The 22,147-nt window shown below is 34.7% G+C and overlaps 1 protein-coding gene across 1 annotated transcript in view; it reads right to left on the bottom strand.

The window, feature by feature from the left end:
- Nucleotides 1-316: 316 nt before the first annotated feature.
- The window catches only part of DNAH5 (dynein axonemal heavy chain 5), a 104,220-nt gene continuing 82,389 nt past the window's right edge, over nt 317-22,147 (bottom strand). The window contains exons 66-79 of the mRNA XM_042839650.1: nt 17,545-17,788; nt 15,718-15,832; nt 15,241-15,431; nt 14,033-14,154; nt 12,907-13,056; nt 10,766-11,011; nt 10,040-10,259; nt 9,176-9,381; nt 8,049-8,252; nt 7,249-7,464; nt 5,079-5,291; nt 2,911-3,063; nt 2,149-2,380; nt 317-471 (exon numbers count right to left, since the gene is read on the bottom strand). Coding sequence (XP_042695584.1) covers nt 320-471; nt 2,149-2,380; nt 2,911-3,063; nt 5,079-5,291; nt 7,249-7,464; nt 8,049-8,252; nt 9,176-9,381; nt 10,040-10,259; nt 10,766-11,011; nt 12,907-13,056; nt 14,033-14,154; nt 15,241-15,431; nt 15,718-15,832; nt 17,545-17,788 — 2,664 coding nt within the window. The 3' untranslated portion in view covers nt 317-319. The remainder of the gene's footprint in view (nt 472-2,148; nt 2,381-2,910; nt 3,064-5,078; nt 5,292-7,248; nt 7,465-8,048; nt 8,253-9,175; nt 9,382-10,039; nt 10,260-10,765; nt 11,012-12,906; nt 13,057-14,032; nt 14,155-15,240; nt 15,432-15,717; nt 15,833-17,544; nt 17,789-22,147) is intronic.

Here is a 22,147-nt window from a genome sequence, read left to right on the forward strand (position 1 = left end):
AACCATAATTAAGCACCAAAAGATAACTATGTTCAAGTCAATCTTTATTCAAGGTGAAATAAAGCACACAGTAGTGAGATATTTATCATTAAAAGACAGATATCAAAGAGGTGCTTGAATCAGTTTAATAAATTATTATTACTCTAAGTATTAGCCTATGTAAGCCTGTTGCACAAGTTCACTGAGAATGATTAACTAAAATTACCATAATGGAGTGTACGACTTAGTAAATACATTTTAATAAAGTGATCCATCCTATATCTAATTGATACAAACATTTAAAATCAGAAAAAAATACTCAGAAACCTTTTTTTGAACACTATTTGACATCACAGAGAAGTGCTACCCCACGCAGTACCCAGTGCTCTGGAGGCTGAAGCGTCCTAAGATCCACAGCAGCAATGTAATTCACATCTGTTCGAATAGCCTTCTTGTAGACTGGACACGAATATAGACGTGGATCTTTTGAAGCTGAGATGACAGAAAAGATGTAGAAGAAAATCAAACTGGGTTATAAAAACAGGATCTTAGCAGACTGGGCACAAGGAAATAAAAAAAAAAACCACCAAAGAAAAAAATTTTACTTGATTCTCGCATTGTTCACCACCATGCTATTGCCAATGAAGGCTACATACTACTTGAAATTCTGGGAGATTTAGGATTTAATGTCAGCCACCAGTAACAGGATATAGCAAGAAACGTAAGTGGACACTCTAGCCTGATTAGCACAATTACTAGTTCAACCTGTGCACTGAATATTAGGTATTAATAATATATTATTATTGTGTAAAAAAACAAACAAACAAAAAAAAAAAACAAAGGAAAAACAGTGAACAATTTGTTTTGAAATGCATTTAGTATTTCAGAGTATGCATCACTGTCTTCTTCACTTAGGAATCAGAACAATACTCTAGTCTTGCTTAGTATCTCAGAGCTCATTACTTGGTACATTGGCTGCTTTCACAGTGATTATGTCTCTTATAAAATATTACCTACACAAAACCCTGGCAAAATATCATGTAAGCAAGCTCTGCTTCTGGAGATGGAACACTTTTCAACAGAAGCTTCCAATTTTAGATTCAATATTGGGTATTCCAGTCCTACTGCATGTTTCTCTTCAATGGCCCTTTCTATTTTACACACATATGCCACAAAAGCAAACATTAATCTAAATCATATATATCCACAAAACAATTTTTTTGTTGTCCTTTGGCCTCCTAATTTCCTTTCAGTTCCTACAGCCCTTTTCTGCCTCAAATGCCAAAATGTGTGATATTCCATCACATCCCTCCACTGCTTCCTTACCTGTCTTAACTCAGCATAGCTCAGTCCAGGAAAAAAAAAGTATAATTTTATATATAAACAGTACACATATAAGACATTATTTATAAATACTTTAAATGTGTGATACACGTTATATATACATACATCTATGTTGTGTATACATATATTTATACATATATTGATATATATGAAAAACTTGTATATTACATTGGCTTTTAGTGTATGGGAAAGGTTACTTGCGTTGGGGTTACAGAGGCTAAAGAGTTTGTACACATAAATTTTGATTCAAACATCTTCTCAATCTAGGAGCTGCATTCTGTAAATATCCAGATTTCTGATCTTTAAGCTATAATATCAAATGTTTACCAATTACTTCAAAATATCAGTGAGAAAATAGACTAACTCACTCCAGTGCCACACAATACCCAAATAATCTGAGAAAAGTAAACAACAGTATCTCCAAAGTTGTATATTAATAGCACCACTAGCATGTACATTAATTTTAAAATTATTAATTTCTACTGGGAATTAAGACCTCTAGTCACAATGGAAGACTGAAGGCAAGCATGTTTGTGATGAGGCAAAGAACAGTTGATCTGCAATATGTTTTAGAAGTTCTTAATACAATTAATCTATCTAAATATTAGGGCATGAAGTACTCATGATTTATTATCAAGAAAGTCAATAGCTTGCATTTTGTGGAAGACTAAGAAGTCTCCCTTGTTCAAAAAGACTCAAGATGTTTACATGAATGGGATACAGCCTGACGAAATTCCTAAAGCCAAAGAGTCTTTCATGCCATTGAAATAAAAGGGTGACAATGAAGTCTATCAAATTAATGTCTTCTGCAATACAGCTACTTACTGTTATTCTCTGCATATATCCTTATAACTGGCATCATCTCGAAGAGCACCTTGGGCTTAGATTCAGTCAGTCTCATGTTTTTTCTGTCCCAGCTAGCTCCTTCCAAATACAGCCCATACACGTAGACACCTTCCACAGGAGGGCTTGTGATATCATCCTTCATCCATTTAGTAACCTCATTGCACAGCACTACACTGTCCAGAGCCCATCCTTTGTTAGCCCTTGTTATTTCCTGCCCAAAACAGATAGAACTATGATCTATGCTGATGAACATAGATACTTACTGTTCTCTTTTAAAGCAAAAAGTGGTTCACTTGTTAAACTGTGCTGACAAAACACAATCACTAAATCCACAGAAACACATACAGTAATAAATGCTCCAAAGATCATACTTGACAAGTATAAATAAATAAAATTCAGCTATTGAATTGCAGAAGTGTAAAAAAAAATAAAAGAGGAAAAGTTCATGAGATATGAGACATTAATTATCCACTCTAACTTAATAATATTGTAAGGCAGTGTCTACATACATAAGGCCAGACTCAAGGTAGGAAAAATAAATTAACATACAAGCTGTTGATAATGAAAAAGCATGTGGCAGAATAATACTCAGAAAGTCTTAAAAAGTCAAGCATTCTTATGTCTTCCTGGTTGATAAGATAGAGTCATGCGCATAACTCAGCATTCAACACAGCCGTATATATATAAAAAATAAAAAGTATATCTAATAACACACAGAGTGAGACTTTAAACACTGTTTACCTGTCTCATAGCAGTTAAAAATCCTTGAGGATTAAAAAAACCTGTTATCCAGAAGCAGTTTGGTCGGCTTTCAAAAATCCAACTGTAAAACTGGTTGTTTCTTTCTAGAAGTTCAGTAAACCAGAAACCAAGTGTACTGGAAGCCCAAGATGCCTAAAAAATAATGAACAACATGTTCATTTTCTAATCTTGTTCAGCAGTTTTAAAACATCATATTCAAGTCAATAGAATGCGACTCTTCACAAGGTAGTAAACAACGTGATATTAGTAAAGCATATTTAAAGTTCATTTCTCGTAAGTTAACTTTTAGTCTGATGGTTGCCTCATACAGAAACCTGAAGAAAATTCTTGTTCTGCTCAAATTCATGGCTAGTATCCCATTTGGATATGCTTAATGCTCCCAGAGATAATTGTCTATTTTAAGACATTTTTGCAAAATTAGATAACTGTGAGAACTAGAAAGAATCATTGCCTATGTGTCTTTCTAAAGTCAGAGTCAGTGCCTCAAGTTATTAGGATTTCTGCTGAACCCATTTGGTTTTTTTTCTGGAAAAAAAAAAAAAAAAAAAAAAAAAAGTAATGAAAATTGAGCTTATACTATGGAAAGATTTGTGATTATTTCTCTCTTTATTTCTCTCTTTGAGTAGTCCTATTGTACTTGTGCTGTGAAGCATCTACTATGCTCTGTTTTGTACCATGAAAACACTTAGTTAATAAAAACAAAGCAAAACAAACCTCTCTACGTTTATTTCCATCAGTTACTATTAACAGCTCTCGTTCTCCTTGAAAACAATTTATATTTCCGATTTGTAAGTGAGAGAGTGGAATAATCTAATTATATTCTTTAAATCAAAGAGAGCTGTTAGAATTCAACCCATGGGCTGAAGACAAATGTAATACAATGAAATCTTTTAAATTAAAAAACTTAATTGCTTTTAAAGAAAAATTAGCTGGATGGCTGGTTAATGTTTTCAAATATAATCAAATATTCACACTAAAATACACAAGTGGAAGGATTCTCCCATTATTCTAGAAGTTAACTAATTCAAAGGAAGCCCAATTCTATCTGAAGTTAGGGGAGCACATTTATGTCCATTAAACAAGTCTATTGAGCTGTCCAGTGAGTATGAATTTCTCAATATATAAAAAAATTACAGTAAGCAGCTTAATAAAACCCAATGCCACTTGTATCCATCAGAAACTCTTTCCTCTGAGACAGATAGCATTTTATTTTATTCTGTATCAGTGTATAATTATTACAGAATATTTAATTTTACCTCAGTTTCAAGGTACCAGGACAGCTAGCCTAGCACAATGCTAGAATATGAAAATCAATTTAATTGATCTTAATTGATGTTGCTGTAAACACCACTTCAATATCAACCATATCAAACCAAGCAAAATGACATGATCAAGACTTTGCAAGTCTTCAGAAGGGCCATGACAATGGCTAAGGGACTGGAGCATCTATCATATGAGAAAGGCTGAGAGAGCTGGGACTGTATAACATGCAGAGGAGAAGGCTCAGGGGAGATACTGTCAATGCTCATGAAGAGAGAATGAAGGTTACAGAGTTCAGACTCTTCACAGTGAAAGGACAATAGGCACAATACAAAACATGAAAAATTTCCTTTTAGATTTAAGAAATCTTTTTTTCTTCATTGAGGGTGATTGAACACCAGAATACAGAATGGATAGAAAGGCTGTAGATTTCATTCTTGGAGAATCCTATGATACTTTCTCTAGTCCTGCTTAAAGTAGTGTGATTGGACTAGACTATCTCCAGAGGTCCTTTCCAACTTCTACTAGTCTGTCCTAATCTCAAAGAATAGCAACACTGTACTCCATCAGTGTGGGTGCTATTTTTGAAAATCTATCATTACATTTAATGTTATACTCTTCTCTCTAGCCTTCTAACCACCAAAAAGCAATAGTTTGTCAAAATGGGAAATGCCTGTATCTCCCACACGCATTTCTGGTTTTATAAATTAAAGAGGATTTGCTTTGACTATGTTTATTTTTGCCCAAATTCTATCCCAGCAGTTGCACAATATCCTAATTAGCATGTACACTTGTGTTTAAAAGAAGTAGTTATTATATGTCTAGAAGGTTATAATAATTTCCTCTAACAAAAAAAAAAAAAAAAAAAAAAAAAGATGTGCACTTACTTTTTTCCAGCTTGCAGGAATCCTCCCATCATACATGCAGTCTAAAGCATCCCTCAGATTTTCACTCATAACAATTGTCCCATCAATGGCAAGTTTTAGATCAGTCAGAGTGCTTCTTACTAATGAAATTACTCTCTGCATTTGTTCAATCTCCTGTCGCAAAAATATATTCACAGGCTGAAAAGGTCCCATGTTCTTCAGTTTCTCTTTTACCTAGAAGTAGTAAACCAAAGACTCTTCAACAGAAATAAAAGCCAAGGGTGTATATATGTCCAGGTCAGGCATCGAAACAATTTTTAAAATATAATACTAAAGAAGTTAAACAGTCAGCTTGGTATATTTCTCAAGTGCTCTGCATGACAGAAATACAGCATTTGTTCTAAGTAAAATCTATGATACTGAGACTGGCCGTAGTTTTAGTTTGAATTATGATTCAGTCTCTATATAATTCTATAAGCTAAGGTAATTTAAGCAGCATTTAGGCCATATTTCATCTCAAGAACTTCAACTTTAATGCCAACAGGTAATTTCCATGGTTCACTCTGTACAAACCAATCAAGAGTGATTACCCCAGCTACTCTGCATCAGAATATCAGCATTATTTATCAGCAGTGTCTGGGAACTATCACAAAGGCAGGCAATCTTGTATTCTAATAAAAAGTGCTGATATACTTTTATCAAAAGTGAAAATTTAACAATTTAATAACAACAGATAACAATAACAATAGATATTTTTTAATTTATATGGCCTTCTACTCTGCACTTGTGCGGTTCCATTCGGAGTTCAAGCCTGGAGCCCCCAAGACGAGAAAGACGCAGAGCTGTTGGAATGGGCCCATGGAATGGGCATTCAAAACCAGATTGGACAGGGCCCTGAGTTGCCTGATATAGCTAGTGGCAACAATGCCCGTGCAAGAGGTTGGAACTGAATCATCTTTTAGGTCTCTTTGATCTACAGCAATTCTTTGACTATATGATTCTATTTGTGAGGTAGGTAAAAAAAAATTACATACCAGTTTATTCAGATTTTGCTACACATATATTCCAAAACAACAACAAAAAAAGGAATTCATATAGTTATTGACAAATGAAATATTTTTGTATTTCACATTCACTTTGATTACTATAAATTACATTTGAATTTGTCATTTTAACCCTAGTTTACAACAGAATCAGGATCAGAGCTGATCCTCCCCAAAAGATTTTTCTAAGGCTAAGTTTACTTACATAATGACAACATATAAAATACGCCTTTATTAACTGTCATATCTGGAGATGCTAAAAAGAAGCTGAAGAGAGATGGGCTAACAGCTACCAGGAAATTTAGCCCAGCATTATAGCAATACAATTCTGAGAAGCTTATAATCTTCTGCAGATCTCAGACTTCTGGTTCAGTAACTATGGCCTTTTGGAAAATCACAAAATTCAGACTTCTAGGAAGACTATAGTTCAGAACCCTCAGCAAGTACAAACCTTTGAGAAACTGCTAGATAGTTATTCAAAATTCAGATAAATCATCTTCTCAGACAAAGTACATTAACATAATTATATAATTTGAGTGAAGGGAGACTACGTAACTAATAATGGGCTACAGAAAATATATAGCAGTGTGGGTACCTAAAGAGAGTATTTGAAAAGTTATTACTATGGAAAAAAAAAAGAAAGAATGCTGTCATATTGTACAGGTCTCCTTGCTCCTTCTTCAAAGAAAAAAACAACAACAACAAGAACAAAATCAAATCCTTTTTCTGAAAAGTGAAACAACCTAAAACTACCTACATGTTGTAAGCAGAATCCCAGAGTAATACATGCATTAACGTCGTAACACTTCTAGAAGCATAAGCACACTTGTAACCTACTACAATGTCAACAACCTTACCTGAAACACTAATGACTCATTCTGCCCTCCCTAGTGCAAATGACAACTTGAGCATTAAGTAGTTTCATATTTTTGAAAAGCTCTTTAAAAAAGTCTTCAGTCCATATTTAGTGACTTCATTATAGATGTTAAGTATCTGGTCAGACCACTATGAAATATGTTTTTAAAGTATAGTGTGGATGAATGAGTATAAACACACTTTTAGAACATCCAATATAACTTTTTTTTTTTTTTTTAATTCATACAAAATAAGATATAGCAAATGTCTTTGACAGAATTTCAATAACTCACTTCAAACGGTACATAATCAGCAGGAAGCTTTCCCAGCATATCGTCAGCTAGTCTGGCTACAACTGCCTCTCGGGTTTCACCTCCTCCACCAGCGCTGTCCTTTGGCTGAATACTGAGGATGATGTCCAATATACCTTTGGAAAGTTTACTTTCATAAGTGATATCAGCATTGGGGTGCAAACCAAATACCTCTGGTGTGTCATAAGCAGGAAGACTCTATAAAGTGAAAAATAAAAAGAGCACAACTAGAGATAGATTTATATACTAATTATATTCTAAAAAAAAAAAAAAACAACAACAACAAAAAAAAACCAAAAACAACAACAACAACAACAAAAAACAAAAAAACAAAAAATAAGGTCAATTAAGAGAATAGATTTCTTCAAACAGACTTACTGCAAATATCTTGCTTTGAGCTATTTGTTATGTCACAGTTCAAGTCACACTAAAGTTAACAATAAATTCAGGTTTTACCTCCATACACTATTTTAAAAGTCACCTTGTTCTGCCATATCTCAACATTGTTTCTGTGAGGATGTACTCAATGTCTGGACTCCATTCTATACTCTCTTTAATAACTGTATCCTTTTCAGTACATCCCTCCAGCAAATCACAGAAAAGAGTATTGATGCGATGATAGCACTAACTACTACTACACAAACAGATAAGCAAACAGTTAGAAGGCAAGAGTCTGTGGAGACAGAATACATAAACTCAGAAGACAAAATTCCAGAACTCAGGAACTTGTGAGAAACTTAAGGGAAACTTTTCTTCCTGTTAAGCAGCTTTCATTTACCAACCTGTATATATTGAAGGTATTGATCCACCATAGTACATTTGGGTATGCCATATCCTTTGTAGAAGCAGAATTCTTGACTGAACATTTTTTCATTGAACCAGACCTTAACAAAGGTGTTCATCAGCCTTTTGTCATAGTCATCTGTCACACGGCCACCATACTGGATCTCACCTATCATGTAACAAATAGTACTCCAGGAAATCCCCTACAACCAGACAGAAAGAATTGACTTCAGCTAATCCTCTTCTCTCTTATTTACACCCCCCTTAGTATGATAATCTGATACAGTAAATCTTGCATTTCTGTCCCTTTTGGAAGATAATTATTTTCTTACTACTCTTGTGTTATTATAACACTGTGTTTGCAGAACACCTTCAAGGATTTCATAGAATCATGGAATGGCTTAGGTTGGAAGGGACCTCAAGGATCATGAAGCTCCAACCCCTCTGGCGCAGGCTGAGCCACCAATCCCCATATCTAGTACTAGACCAGATTTCTCAAAATGGAATACCTTGACAACTAACTCAAATGCTCTTGTGGCACCTGGGAAAGAGGGATATAACTACACTCCCATCATGCTTTCAGGTTCTTTTGAAAGGTTAATTGCAAAGTGATCTGCCATATATCTCTCTATATATAACTGACCATATGAAAGCGAGGAAAGTAAGAAGTTCTATGCTATCAGTAAAGGTAACCGTCTGCTTCATTATGCTTCCAAAATAGCTTGGAGAAGTCGAATCAGTTTGAGTAAAAACACTGACTCAGATAAAAAAGTATAAAAGTGGATTGTTTTTAACTATCTGATATAGTCAGCATTGAAAAGGAGATCTATATTTTTATTTTTATTTTTATACTTGTGAAGTTTTAGAAAGAGAAGGCTTGGAGCATTGTTTTTTGTTTCTGTTTTGTTTAAATATACAGTATTGCAAATTGTACATGCACGGATTTAAAAGTCTAATTTAAACCTCCTGTGCTGCAAGCATGTATATTTGAAATACTGAATGTTTGTGGAAATTAAATAATAATTTAAAATTGTGCTTGAGTTTCAGTTATTGGAAACTATGCAATACATTCTACTATTGAAAATATTCATGGCATTAATCTATCTTAGCCAGAAATGTTAATTACCTTCTTGGAATCTGTGCCATCCAAGTGGTTTTGAATGAACTGCACAGTGGCATTGAAATCAGCTTGGTTAAACTCATAGGGTATATTCCAACCCAGAGATCCAAATTTGCGTCTTTCTTGAATAGTGGAGTGTAGAAAAGCTACAGCATACAGCATCGCTTTCCACTGTACCATGTCACTGACATCTAGCAAATCTTGGCTGACACCTATTGGTTACAAATGAGTTTTATAAGAAGGAATAGTATTTTAAAAAGTACTTCAAATCAGTACTAAAATATCAATCCTAGAGATATTTTGTTGGCTATCTGCATCACCCAGGAGAAAATTACTGTCCTACATATTGTTCTATGCTGGAGATTTTTCATTCCAATAGCACAAATTAAAACAGTACTATAAATTAGTCCAGACAAAAAGAGTAAGCTTAAGAGAACAAACAATTTACTAATAGTTGAATCCACATTAAGTTGCTTTCTCCAAAGACTCTTTAAATACAGACCTTTATTGAATGCAGTAAAGAGCACTTAATTGCCAGCAAAGAAATCGTGTTGCTTTTCTGCCAAAATACACAAGGAGATTAAAAATTTAAACATTCAGAACTGTGTAGCAGCCAATATTTGAGAACAGAAAAAGTAATTCCATGCTTTGCTATCTATATAGTTCTGGTATCAGAACTTCAGTAGATCCTCTCTTCCTTCTAATTTTCACAATTTCTAGCTCAAAGAATCAAGACCTGTCCTGACATTGTTGCGATCGGTTCCTCATAGTTGTTTCCAGGCACTACCAGTGGCTATTGAGTGACCACATACTAACTGTGAAGAGTCCAAAAATAACCAAAATTTAATTTTGAATCACTCCAGCACTCACCACTGTATGTTCTCTTTAGTCCAGCTCTCAGCCCTTGTGGTGGTTCATTGGTAAATTTAATACACATTTGGAGAAGGCTGATGGGGAACTGTTTGTGGATTTCAGTTGTCATCCATAGTCGAAAGCCTTCATGGACAGTCTCTGCCTCTATTATTGTGTCCATCAACTCGTCCAAGAAGTCAAGTCCAAGGTGGCAGTTCTGCAAAAGTGCCCAACCTCCCTAGTTTAAAATGGCAGAATCAATATATTATCAACAGTGTTTGCACGCTAAAAGCACTGAAATCAATCATGGTTTATGAAGTACGTTAAGAACAAAGACAATGTACCTTAATCAAATCAGAACAGAGTATAAGCACTCTACGTGTTTATGAAAGAAATTGAAGGAAGAAATTCTCCACAGCCAGTTTTGCCTGATGACAAAAATGTAAAATTCATGCAGTTCAAATAATTGATCAATTCAAATATGCTCATCAGTCAAGAACTGGCACCAAAAATTCCATTTTGTATAAAACAATCATGTCTGCACAAAAATCAAGAAGTTTATTATGTTCAATTAAGTGAATGTGAAAAGAAAGTTCAATTGCTGAGGATGTGTATTTATGCAAATAAATACAGTTTCTTAAACCAGCATTAACTACACAACAAAAATCTTTGTTTTATGGCAAGAGTTTCAGTTGATAAAGTTTCCAAAAAAGCATTCAGATATTTGTCATATTTGTCTCTTACATGAGCCATTGTCTGCTGCAGAAGTTTACGAGCATGGATTTCTTGCCCCTGGCCCATGGAAACATAACGTGTCTCTGTCTTCAGCCTTTTTCCCAAAGCAATGATGGAGTCTGTTGGATCAGAGCCCATGGAAAGAAAGCATATGAGAGGAACACGTGGATCTGACTCTTCCCATGTCTTCTCCAAGTCCAAGATGACTCCTTCTGCATATTTCTCCCCCATAGTGTCAACAACATATTTTCTTGCCTATATTAAAAAGGGTAAATTTACTATACTATATAATCACTTAATATCCTTTTCTTCCCAGTGCAAATACAACTGGTATGTGTGCTGAAGAACAAATGATGTAAAATTTATATAGGCCTTACTCTACATAAAAAAGTATAAAATATAGAATGCTATACTGTATACATTTTAATAGCAGAAATAAAAACACGCAACTAATCTGTTTTATTTGTTAACATTCCACGCTGTCTTCGAAAGTTCTCGCGGCTTTATAAAATCACTTAAAACTTACTAAATAAATATTCTATTGCGTATATCTCCATGCATTGTTATATATATAATATATCACATATAATACATACATATATTACAGACTAATAAAAAAAATAACCTTGACAAATAGGGTTTAAATATTTGAAGATCCTATTTTAGGGAACAGATAAAAAACATAATAAAAAATAAAAAAGCTAAGCCTCAAAGTCATTAGGTCTTTCCCACCTTTATGCTTAAACAAATTATAAATAAACGGTAATAATGATGAAAAAATCAAGAAGAAGTAAGTAAGAAGATCACCTCTGTTATACCCTATTTATTTACTGCAAAAAAACACATTATTCTTCCTTTACAAAATGTAAAAGGCTCTTTCTCAAACAGCTTCAGATAATCTTTCTTGTATGCTTTCCCAATACATTGCTTGTCTCTTAGAGTAATCTTCCAATTAATACTTAGAATCATAGAATGGTTTGGGTTGGAAGGGATCTTTAAGATCCTGTAGTTCCAATCCCCTGCTATGGGCAGGGACACCACCCACTAGACCAGGTTGCTTAAAGCCCCATCCATCCTGGCCTTCAATGCTTCCAGGGAGGGGGCACTCAAAGCACACAACCTTACTGGGCAACCTGTTCCCAGCAACCTGTGTAAGGGTCTCAACACCCTTACAGCAAAGAATGTCTTTTTGATATCTAGTCTAATGTAAGTCTTCTGTGTTACTTCTCAGGAAAACATATTTAGCATTTGATAATTTATTCGTTTTCATAAAACAATCATAAGATGAAAAGATATCTTGCCCCTATTAGCAGAACTGAGGAAGAGCTAATTTTGCTTGACTAGTTTCAGATTCATTGCACGCATCTAAGACATTCATTACACAGCATCGCTTAGCCTTTCATTGACTATCCCAATAAATGATGAGCCTTTCTTTTAATTCAGTTGCAATGCCTAAAGGCTTGCATCCATAAAATGAATACTACATTATTAGTGATGTATTCTGACTTCAGTAAATTACCAGTCATCACTCTGAAATTATCAGCAGTTGCATAATTTTTATTCTTCTGCACTGGAGCAACACAAAGACTCCTAGAACAGTCTCCTAGAACCTGACTTTAAAAAAAAAGTTTTATTATTTTTTTTAATATTTAGTTTTACATTTATCTCTTTTCTAAATAGACTATTTGAAATTAAAAATTTTGAACAGACACTAACATGGATTTTTCTAAGGTTGGTCTTACAACTGTTCCATGCAAGAACTGATTCCTCAGTTCAATTATTTTCATGTTATGTTTTTCCTCAGTCAATAAAGTAATGAAAAGATTTTATTTCAGCCTAATAAGAGGACACTTCTACAATACCAGTGAGTAATATTAGCAAGTACAGTTAAGAATAAAGCCTGAATTGATAAGGGATAAACACATCAGCTTCCAGATGAAATTCCATATCCATACTAAACTATATCAGAATCATTTTGAGAACTTGTAAAAATGCATAGGTTATCTGTCTGATAAGATTTTCAGAAAATTCAGTGCAAAGGTCCATTAGAAAAATTCCTTTTAAGTATTAAATAAAAAGTTACTGAATTTGAATTCTTTAACTATTATCTAACAACACCTGGATAGATTATGCTGGCCATATAAATGTACCTGAGCAATGGTCCTGTCAGGGCATAAAGATCTGATAAGAAGAAGATGTCTGAAGCAATCCAGGGTTTGACCATAGCCACAAGGAACTGGTTCTTCTTCAGGATTCTCTTTATCAAACCAGATTTTCCACTCTTTCTCTGCTCTAGAAATCTGTAGTTATACCAACAAAGGAGTAAATGTCATATACAAGTCATATAACAAACACTGCAAGCTCGCAAGCTTTTAGCGAGGGTCAAAGATGCTTAATCCACACACAAAGTATTTATCAGCGTTATTCACAGATTTAGTATGGTTATTAAGAAAAGAGAGGACAAGCTTTCAGCTTTTCAGTACAAAACTTCACAATGCAACAGTATCTTTCTAAGCATTCATATTCTGAAAAGAAGGGTTACTGCTAAGTACTTTCCTCTAATGAAATAACTATATAGAAAGATCAGAAAGCAGATAGCTTGATTGGTAGCTTTGAGAACACTAGGTACATATCTACTCCCCACAGTACAGAAGGTATTATTCACATGTAATACTTGCAATTTACTTACTCCACTTTATTATGTGGAATAAGTAAATTGCAAGTATTATATGTGAATAGGACTACAGTACTACAACAATAGTACTTTACTACTACACTTAGTATCATCAAGGCTCTTCAAGGTCCATATAACCAGTAAAATACTGGAACAAACATAAACCATAGTTTAAGAAAGCAAGACAGGGATGCAAAAAATTCTAATACTCTTGAGGAAGAAGAGTCAAATTCAAATGTGAATTGGATAATGGCAAGTTGTAAAGATGTATAACTATAGTGTGTGAAAGTTTCTATTTTCTTTTTCAGTTTTCCTGTGTTGGTTTTGTTTTGTGACTGTTTTTTGCCTGTTGTTATTGTTTTGGTTTTGAGGGAGGGGATTGTTCAGTGGTGGCTTTTTTTTTTTTTTTTTGTGCTACTTCTCATTTTCTTATTTTTAAGTCTTTTTATACTGTTTGCTTAGCAGTCAGGGCCAAAACTAATTACACTGAAGCCATCGTTTTCAAGCTGTTTACAAAATAAACTAGTTTCTCTCTCTATGTCTTGATCATTATCAAATAATCATCCCCAAACAACAGATTATTTTAAAAAGCTTTTGCTTACTCGGTCAAGAATATCTGAAAATTGGCTAAGTTTACTAAGCTCCACTAAATTCAGCCAAGTCATATCCAGGATCCATTTAGCTGGTTTGGGAGGACAAGCTTTAAGGTCCAGGGAAGCACCACCTGAAAGAAAAAAAAGAAAAAGGAGCGGAAAATCTGGAACACATAAGGTAGATACCACAAGACAATTTCACATGACTTCCTGTCCTCCAGTCTGGAGATATACTTTATAATATAGGAGAGTCATCAATAAATTTCTGAGTAAGCTTGAGTTTACAGAGGAAAAAGCTCTTTTTCTAATACTTTTCTTGAAACATTTATTGCTGTAGAAAATGTGATGATTTATTCAGTATGTGTATTTGCGTTCCTTGGAATTCCAGTCAAATTAAAAGAAAGCAACACAAATAAAAATGAGGTTACAGGGATTAACCATCAGTAAGTCAAGCCAACTTTGGTGAAATACAGTCTGCAGTATGGTTAACTTACACAAATTTGGTTTTCTTTGTACCTTAATCTTTGTTTCTTTCATTAAGATTTACTTAGACATGTCCTTGTACAATGTGCCTGAAAATAAATATTATCTGAGAAATACATATTTGAGAAATTAAGATTTTCTGAAGATTCAACACGAACAAAGTAACAGTTCTAATCCATAAATAAATGTTGCCTAGAAAATTAGGAGCATATTAGAAACCCATGGAAAAAAAGTATGAAGCCACTCCACAATTTTCACTGCAGGTACCCCGTATGCATGGCATGAAGACTAATGCCATGAATGTGTCATGTTCAGCGAGAAGTCAGATATTCTTTTAAACTGTTAGTTTTGCTTTTGTTTCCTTTTTGCTTGCTTGTCAGTCCACAGTTACCAAATAAATAAAAGGTTAGTACAATTATTTTACAAAGTAAAATCACATACATGGTGGTATTCGAACAGCAGACATAAGTATCAGCTGAAATGATAGTTATCAATTTTCCTTTTAAATTTCCATGATTCTCATAGCTAAACATCAAAATTTTATGTGCCCCTATAAATTAGAACTACCATATGAAACTGTCTGCCACTAGCACAGAATGATAAGCACGTATTCCTTTGCTTGACTGACTTCTCATGTTCAAAAAGGAAGCACTCGGCTAGGAGACACAATCACAGCTCATGAATTTTCTGCAATAATATATATACTCCACTTAAAACTGTTCTGTAGTTTCAACCTTTAATAAGCGTCAGAAATTCTTCATGCTTCACTCTGTTTCTTTGTATATCAATCTTCAAAGTAAGTAATAATGTGAAAAGAAATTTGTGCTCCTCATAGAATCCTCGGGCTGCATATTTGAACACTTCATATGTCATATGTTCGATAATATTAGTAATCCTCTTGCTAGTTATAGGGCTTTTGGCAGACCTGTTGGAAAAAAGATCTGTGGTTGAATGTCAATTTGGATAGACCTTACTAAAGAGAATGCTATGTAGAAGAGAAAAAGGCATAGCTCAAAATTCTGAAATATCAGACAGCAAATTAGCAACTACTTTCAGACTGAAGGAACAACAAAAAAAAGATTTCAGTTCCTATGAAGTCATTCCACATAACTGAAAATCAACACAGTATAATGTTTCCTAATAATTTAATAGCTAATCTACTACACCTCCATGAATGGATAAGTATGAACAATACTTGTTAGCAAAATTACCTGGCTAGGGAGCTGCCAAAAAGCCCCAAAAACTGTCGAAGTGAAGTCTGATACATCACATTGACCATGCTCATCTCAGTAATTAGAAAGTACAAGATGCTACCTCGAGTTGCAACTGAAAAATAGAAAACATGTTTTCAATGTAGAAAACTTTAAACTCTACAACAAAAACACTGAGTTTAAGAATACATGTGATCTGAAGGTCTTTGAGTTGCTCCGCTCTTTACTGGCCAGAAAAACACTATATTAAGTTAATCTTCATTTATGCATGCACAAAACAAAATCTTTACTGTAATTAATGCACACTATATAAAGTTCAGTTTACAAATAAGAGCATATTTAGAGAAAAACTAGTTGTTGGGATATTCCGTTAAACGTTTGATTATAAAAAGTATGATAGTTTCAAGAACTGCTTGAGCATTCAAACCAGTTTCTCTTACAGAATTTTATAAGAACCATAAAAAAGCCAAATGGATTAAATTGATTTAACTTACCCAGCACTGATTTAAATTACTTTCAGAAGCCATTTGGTTTTAAATACAAAGATTTTATAAAAACCACAATGATTTCTGCTACATTAACTGTACCATTTTATACATTTCCTAAAATCCAAGCATAGCATTCCAGATAGCACCTTGTTTCATGTTTTCACCTGCCAGCTAAAAGCCAAAAGACTGATGAAATGTGTTGACAATAATTCCTTAAGGGTCTAAAAAAAGATATCAACAAAACAGACACAAAGCATTTACCTTTATACTGCTCCCTAAAACAGTGCTGTTTTGAACTCAACCGTACAGTTACTCAAATACCCTAAAGACTACTTTCACTGACAGTCCATAAAAAGTGTCAACATTTTCACAGTTGAGAGAGAACAATCAAGCCATCCAAGCTTCTTCTGCAGTAGATTAGAAAGACAGGTACCTTCCTATAAGGAGCAGCAGGAAGTTTGGGGAGAGAATAGATGATTCAAATTTATAAAAATTTGACATGAAGTATAACATTGATTATTTTGCCCACCATAACTCAATACACCATTTCCTAGATACATTTTGCTTACAGGAAAACACAAGTGCTTCCCAACCATTATGGTCATCCTGATTTCACCTGGTAATTTCTCTTACTCTAGGTATTGCTCTTTTAATCATATGCTCCAGCCATTTCCCTTCTATCACTACCTTCATAGAATCACAGAATCATAGAATAGCCTGGGTTGAACAGGATGCCAAAGATCATCTAGTTTCAAGCCTTCTGCCATGGGCAGGGTTGCCAACCACCAGACCAGGCTGCCCAGAGCCACATCCAGCCTGGTCTTCAGTGCATGCTGGAATCCTTGGATTCCTTGTGGAATGCATCCACAACCTCCCTGGGCAACCTGTTCCAATGCATCACCACCCTCTGTGTGAGGAACTTCTTCCTAATACTTAATCTAAATCTCCCCTGTCTGAGATTAGAACCATTCCCCCTTGTCCTTTCACTATCCACCCTCATAAACAGCCATTCCCCCTCCTGTTTATATGCTCCCTTCAAGTATTGGAAGACCACAGCAGGTCTCCCCAGAGCATTCTCTTCTCCAAGCTAAAGAAGCCCAGTTCCCTCAACCTTTCCTCAGAGGAGAGGTGCTCCAGCCCTCTGATCATGTTAGTGGCCCGCCTCTGGACCCATTCCAAAAGATCCACATCTTTCTTGTGCGGGGGCCCCAGGCCTGGACGCAGTACTCCAGATGGGGCCTCACAGAAGCTGAGTAGAGAAGGACAATCACCCCCTCTCCCTGCTGGTGACCGCTTTTTAAAGCAGTCCAGGATATAGTTGGCAAAACCTTGCACTCACCAGGTCTGTATTCTTCACGGGCTGAATTTATCTGTACCTCTGTTTCAGCAGAATTTTGCAGTTTCTGTGTTACCTCCTCAGCTGTCTTTTTAGTATTATTCAGTACAATTATTAAACTGTCATCATCTGCCAGAGAACCCTTAGTGCTTGTAAGTCGGAATAGAAGGTTATCTTCCAGCTCTTTCATCCTCCTTCTGTTTAAAGTCACGTCTTCCATAAGATCTGTTCTTTCTTTCTCTAATTCCTGTTGAAATACATGGTAATAATTGGAAAACAGAAAAGAAATCAAAAGCAAAATATGACAAGGTACTTAGTTCTAAAAGCGCTACTCCAACTGAAATAGTGGATGTCTAGAATAACTGCACTAAAATATAGAAAGAATTCCAGTTGTATTTCTGACAGTAGGTCTATCGCCATCTTTCCAAACTTTCTATGTAGACACGCATTAACAGATCATTCCAACAAGCAGGATGGAGAATGCTGATGTCCTAACAGATCTATGAGTCCAAGAAATTAATTGCTTTTCTTCTTCTATTTCTAATGAAGACAGGTGCAAACATCTTTCAAAAACCATCCTTTGAATTCACTCAATCTAATGCTGTCTTCATTTATGCCCTGTTTTTCAATTACTATATTGTAAATACAGTCTGTTCAACAAGGATCTTTCTTATCAACTAATCAAGCATCAAAGCTTTCCAGCACATCTGAAATACTTCTCCATCAGACAGGAATAACATTAGTCTCTCAATAAAATGCTTCACTATTTAAGAAAAGAAAGAATAAAAAGCTCAAACTGAATTTTTTGCTACATTTATTTAGCTTGTTACTTTTAGTAAACACAAGTAAAGTCATGTGTATACTTTGTTTTCCAGTAGCCATTTTTAAAAGTTAAATATATATGTTGACCAACAGCTTTACATAAAGGCAAAAAGAAAAGCAGCTTAAAACATTAAAAAAAAAAAAAAACGTTCAGAGATGCAATGACTTTTAGATTATTATTCTGTCTCTCTTAAAATAAAATTAAAAAAAAAAAAACTTTTTAAATATAAATTCCTCAGAAAGAAAAATACTCCATTGAAACAATATATATGTTTCAATACAATGAGGTAAGAAGGATGAAAAATGTGAAAGGAAGGGTAAGGGCCTTTCAGAAATAAATATGAATCTCTGCCCAATTATCAATAATTACTGAGAAAGATGATAGAGATATTAGCTATGTCTAAAGAGGAAGTCTCCTGCGCTGTTTACAAAGGTCTGGTGGATGTTTTCAAAGTTGGAGACCATGTTCACTCCACCTTTGCCAAGTCCATCCAAGCACTGCATTTAGGCTGCTGCTTCTTCCAAGCAGGTATAAAACCAGGATATGATATGCTATCTTATGAAGTGCCAGAGGCATCATGAACCTGAGACCTTAGCAAGGCTTACAAACAATTTTTTACTTTACCATTCCAATAGCCTTCATTTAAACACAACTGCTACATACTTTTTTCTGCTTCCTGAACTTACAGTCTTCTCACTCCTACATTCTGCTTAACATTCCTAAATATTTGAAGGATTTTGTTTCTTGAAAGTAAATTCTTTAATCTTAAAAAGGAAATTAAAAATATATATATTCTAAAAAAAAAAAAATATTAATCTCATTATCATATTTAGTTCTTTTTCTTGTCACTGTGCAAAAGGTCCGATGAAACATATCACCACCAGGTAGAAAAGATTTATTGGGACTGTTGTCATAGAGTAATGTAAATATCAAACAGTGTAACAGATGTAGAAATAAATTCAATGATTCTGACAAAAGCAGATAAAATAAAAGACAAAAAAAACCTGCTATTAACTCAGTTTCAATCATCTGATGTCTAATGGAAATGAGAAAAAAAAAGCAGGTAGCAATTACAAGCAAGAGAAGAATTATTTCGGCTTCATGAAACAGAAACAGTTTTTTAAAGTATAGCATTAAAAGAAGGTTAGCATTCAATTAAATATTTATGCTGAAAAACCAGACAAATTAAATTTCATGTTGCACTGAGTGCAACTGAAAAGGTTAAATATATTTTAGAGTGCAACATATTTAAACAAAAGAAAGCTGTTTTCCTTGCAAGAAGATCCCAAGAAACATATTTGATACAAAATGATCAAAATAAAGCAAGTGAAGCAATACTGGATTTTGAAGTGAAAATCCATTCATTAAGCTTTCAAAATTCTTTGTGTAGATCAGAAAGAATACACATGAGAAAGTTTTCTGCAAATCTTCAGATATTTCTAGCTGTAGTATCTGGAATGCAAAAAAGCAAGCCATGTTGCTAAACTGAAGGAACTTGCACCAAAGAAGCTATTTCAAATCCAGTGCTGTCTAAGTGCTTTCAGATGTTGATGTCACTTTACAAGCTTCACCAAGGAATGCTAGTTCTTAAAACTATGTAACAAAAGCTGCTAAATAGCTTTCATGGCTGTCACAAAACTATTCACAAGTGCAAAAATTTTCATCAACTGTGTGCTTTTCCCCACCACAAATCTAGAAATATCAGGATAAAAATGTACACAGCTTCAAATATTTCTTGCATACTATAACTCTATTACTAACCTGTCATAACTATTTCTAGTATGCTAAATAAGAAATTTCTTTTCCAAGTTACATAGCAACCAATGTAGTAAAGAAAACAATCATATAACTAAAACAGTATAAGTTACATATCATTCAGACATGTATCAAGTCTCTCAAAGCCAAATGTTCTAAGAAATGAAGATTAACTAAAGTTAACTTAAGTAACTTCACAGAAATACCAGCTAGCCATTGACAAGCTTAGCTCATATCTTACTGATTGGTTTAACACTCTGAAGGAAAAGAAGAAATCAGCATCAGTATTCTTCCTGGTAATCAATACTCTTTTAAATGTATGACACACAGATTCTACCAATGGGCATGCCAGAAAGCAAATAAATCAAAAATTACACTTGGCAGAAACCCTCTTTTCCTCACATCTACAGGTCATTTGTTCTCAGGGCAGATCAGTATTAAAGACAGTGCAATGGGAAGAAAAAGATCTACATATGCATGCCGAAGAACAGTAACTCTCCACCATTTTGTTGGCTGTGCTAAAGTCACGGTGAACAAAACATTCATTGCTTTCTCCTCCTACACAGAGTCATTCTCACTGAAGAATGCAATAGGTCTGGGTTAGGCATAATCTGCCTTCGATAACTGGTGGCTGCCTTTCTGCTTGATGTCCCTCATGTACTTAGAAGAAGCTTCTAGGGGTATTTGTTCCATAACTTAACCAAGTACTGAAGTGAGGCTGACCAGCATGTGGTTATTAGGATATACCTTGCTCTTCTTGCAGACAGCTGGAGTCACTAAGAATTGCTCCTGATGTTGCAGCCTTTCAAAAATGATAGAGACCAGAATCCAATGGCATTAGCCAGATCTTACAGCACCCTAAGTAACACCTCATCTGATCTCACAGACTTGGGTATGTCTAATGAGCTTAAGAGATCCTTAAAGCTATCTTCGACAGTGAATACTGCTCAATTCTTAGGAGACTGCTAATAGATTTGGAGACCTAAGAGGCCTGCTGGCAAATCTTACCTGTGAAAACTGAGGCAAAAAAGACACTGAGTTCCTCGGCTTTTCCTACAGCCCCTGCCACTGGGTTCCCTGCCCCATGGAAGAATGGCACCAAATTTTTAAGTCTGTGTTCTGCTGCCGATGTACTTACAGAGACTTTTCTTGTTCTTCACCTCACTCATTAGTTTAAGGTCCTGCTGAATTTTAGCTTTCCTAACTTCATTCCTACATGTACAGGCAATGCCACTGATTTCATTTCACAGTACTTCTTTTTTATATCTGAGCTCAGTCAAGAGTTCTTATGTTCAGCTGTGCTGGCCTTCTTCTATGCTTGCTTTAGTGTGTTGGAGAAGAACAAATAGAGTATATAATGGAATTATTCAGCATTCAGACTGTGAAATTAAACACAATGAAAATACTGTGGGGGAAACAAAATGCCAACAACTCAACAATAATTCTGACAGTACAGTAGGCAGTGACTCTTAACCACTCTATAAAAACAAAGATATTTTCATTTCAGAGCTCTCAGCTTGTAGAACAGACCACTAGAATGGGCTCACTGATCCATTTTCAGTGATTATTTTTATTGGCAGAAAAAGATGAAAAAACATATGCCTTCTGATGTGCATTTGTCTGAGTGATCAAAAAGAAACTGTGATAACTGAAGGAATCTGCTAATAAAACAACTGTCATTCTGAGAAGTATGTTGTGTTGCAGGACTCAGAAGTAAACTTTGGCCATAAGTATTTGTGTACATACACATCATGGGATGTTTCAGATGGTGATAATGCCATTACATAGTGAGTTGACAATCTGTCGCTGGTTGAAGTGAGTGTAATAGAGCAATGAAGCTGTCTGACAAAATGCTAGCTTTCACAGAATAAATATTGTTTCTCTTATGAGCAATATGGACTGATCAGGGAGGAAATGTAACTACTTCACATTAACAAGGAAACTCAAGCCATTAAGTAGGAAAGTCTTCTATCAAATAATAAAATAAAATAAAATAAAATAAAATAAAATAAAATAAAATAAAATAAA

This window comes from Centrocercus urophasianus, unplaced genomic scaffold, assembly GCF_019232065.1.
Source record: "Centrocercus urophasianus isolate 14NV4802_14NV808 unplaced genomic scaffold, USGS_Curo_1.0 seq_11, whole genome shotgun sequence".
Taxonomy (NCBI): Eukaryota; Metazoa; Chordata; class Aves; order Galliformes; family Phasianidae; genus Centrocercus; species Centrocercus urophasianus.